We start from the raw sequence: 2,500 nt of genomic DNA on the forward strand, positions 1-2,500 counted from the left end.
GGTTTTCCGAAAAACCTACGTTTCCATGTCAAGGACCCCCAAAATGATTTGAATCATCCGCCGACCCCCATCTCTCAAAACATGTTGTTCCAGGACCCCTAGGGTAGCTACCCTCACAAAATACATGCAGTAATCCTGGTCTCTAAACTGCCTCCCCCTGGCCAGCCTGGGCGCCTGATGGAGGGGAAAAGAAGCTGGTCGGAATAACGTGTTCCTTCCACGCGCTACTGTACGGCAGGGAAACTCTCCTGTCAGGTGAAAAGAAGCAGCTTGGACTCCTCATGCATAGAAGGAAGCATGAGGTCAGTCCGCTGCCCCCCCCCCCCAGGTTGGCAGAGGAAGTGCAGCGGCCAGGATTACATTAGATAATTGACACTGGTTGAAAAAATGGGTTACAAAATTGTGGGATAAAAATTATTTAAAAAAAAAAAAGAATGTGGGGTCTCTCTCAGAGCCACCGGTCTCGTCCTCACCGTTCTGGTTGTAGTGCATCCAGTTCAGCATGATCTCCGGCGCTCGGTACCAACGCGTCGCCACGTAGCCGGTCATCTCGTCGTCCGTCTGTCTGGCCAGGCCGAAGTCCAGGATCTGTGGGACGGACGGACGGAAGGACAGACGGACAGACACGTTCTGTCAGTGTGATAGTGCCCTATAGCCTGAGCTATAACGTGTTAAACACACCCCCAACACACCCCCAACGCCCGGGTTACCCCCAACGCCCGGGTTACCCCCAACGCCCGGGTTACCCCCAACGCCCGGACACACCCCCAACGCCCTAAACACACCCCCAACGCCCTAAACACACCCCCAGCGCCCTAAACACACCCCCAACGCCCGGGTTACCCCCAACGCCCGGGTTACCCCCAACGCCCGGGTTACCCCCAACGCCCGGGTTACCCCCAACGCCCGGGTTACCCCCAACCCCGGACACACCCCCAACGCCCTAAACACACCCCCAACGCCCTAAACACACCCCCAACGCCCGGGTTACCCCCAACGCCCGGGTTACCCCCAACGCCCGGGTTACCCCCAACGCCCGGACACACCCCCAACGCCCTAAACACACCCCCAACGCCCTAAACACACCCCCAACGCCCGGGTTACCCCCAACGCCCGGGTTACCCCCAACGCCCGGGTTACCCCCAACGCCCGGACACACCCCCAACGCCCTAAACACACCCCCAACGCCCTAAACACACCCCCAACGCCCGGGTTACCCCCAACGCCCGGGTTACCCCCAACGCCTGGGTTACCCCCAACGCCTGGGTTACCCCCAACGCCCGGGTTACCCCCAACGCCCGGACACACCCCCAACGCCCTAAACACACCCCCAACGCCCGGGTTACCCCCAACGCCCGGGGTTATGATCCATTAAATCAGAGGTTATTTGATCCATTAAATCAGAGGTTATTTGATCCATTAAATCAGAGGTTATTTGATCCATTAAATCAGAGGTTATTTAATCCATTAAATCAGAGGTTATTTAATCCATTAAATCAGAGGTTATTTAATCCATTAAATCAGAGGTTATTTAATCCATTAAATCAGAGGTTATTTAATCCATTAAATCAGAGGGACCAGCGATTTATAGCAGCGGAGCACGTTTACCGTCGGACCGGATGTTATCCCGGCTGTGGCTGAAGTAGCAGCTAAATGTAGCCAAAACACTCTTTTAACCCATTTTGACCTGAGATCAGATTCTAAAAATGTCTTCTACATCCTGACAGTTTTCTGAAAAAGCTGTGTTTCTATGTCAGTGGTTCTTCGATTTTTAAAAAATAGCAGACCTACAAGCTCGTAGCGCGCCACTCGGTGGCGCGCTATGAGCTTGTAGATCTGCTATTTTTCAATAGCTAAAGCATAACATAATGCTAACACCAAAAGGGGTTCCCACCCAAAATGGGTTAATTAATTCTAACGCGACTAGCGACGGGACCGCGGTGGGCCGTCTAACACATAATCTTTTCTTAGAATTGGACGGAATGATTTTAGATCAAGAGTTATTCACGTTTTAAGATTTTCGGTCTCGTCGGCTAAAATGGGGGGGGGGGGGGGACATTTTCAATGACGTCTCACCAGAAAATAACATTGAATGTTGCGCAACAGCCGCTCCCAGCCTGTGGAGCGATGCTCCCAGCCTGTGGAGCGGTGCTCCCAGCCTGTGGAGCGGTGCTCCCAGCCTGTGGAGCGGTGCTCCCAGCCTGTGGAGCGATGCTCCCAGCCTGTGGAGCGGTGCTCCCAGCCTGTGGAGCGGTGCTCCCAGCCTGTGGAGCGATGCTCCCAGCCTGTGGAGCGGTGCTCCCAGCCTGAGGAGCGATGCTCCCAGCCTGTGGAGCGATGCTCCCAGCCTGTGGAGCGGTGCTCCCAGCCTGTGGAGCGGTGCTCCCAGCCTGTGGAGCGGTGCTCCCAGCCTGTGGAGCGATGCTCCCAGCCTGTGGAGCGGTGCTCCCAGCCTGTGGAGCGGTGCTCCCAGCCTGTGGAGCGATGCTCCCAGCCTGTG

At 55.6% G+C, this 2,500-nt stretch overlaps 1 protein-coding gene across 1 annotated transcript in view; it reads right to left on the minus strand.

Annotated features, from left to right (window-relative positions):
* The window catches only part of LOC306917954 (mitogen-activated protein kinase 11-like), a gene marked incomplete at both ends in the record, with an annotated part of 7,485 nt that overhangs the window by 4,161 nt on the left and 824 nt on the right, over positions 1–2,500 (minus strand). The window contains one exon of the mRNA XM_079530857.1: positions 474–588. Coding sequence (XP_079386983.1) covers positions 474–588 — 115 coding nt within the window. The remainder of the gene's footprint in view (positions 1–473; positions 589–2,500) is intronic.

Source organism: Electrona antarctica (genome assembly GCF_951216825.1).
Source record: "Electrona antarctica genome assembly, contig: scaffold_1748, whole genome shotgun sequence".
In the NCBI taxonomy this organism is placed as follows: Eukaryota; Metazoa; Chordata; class Actinopteri; order Myctophiformes; family Myctophidae; genus Electrona; species Electrona antarctica.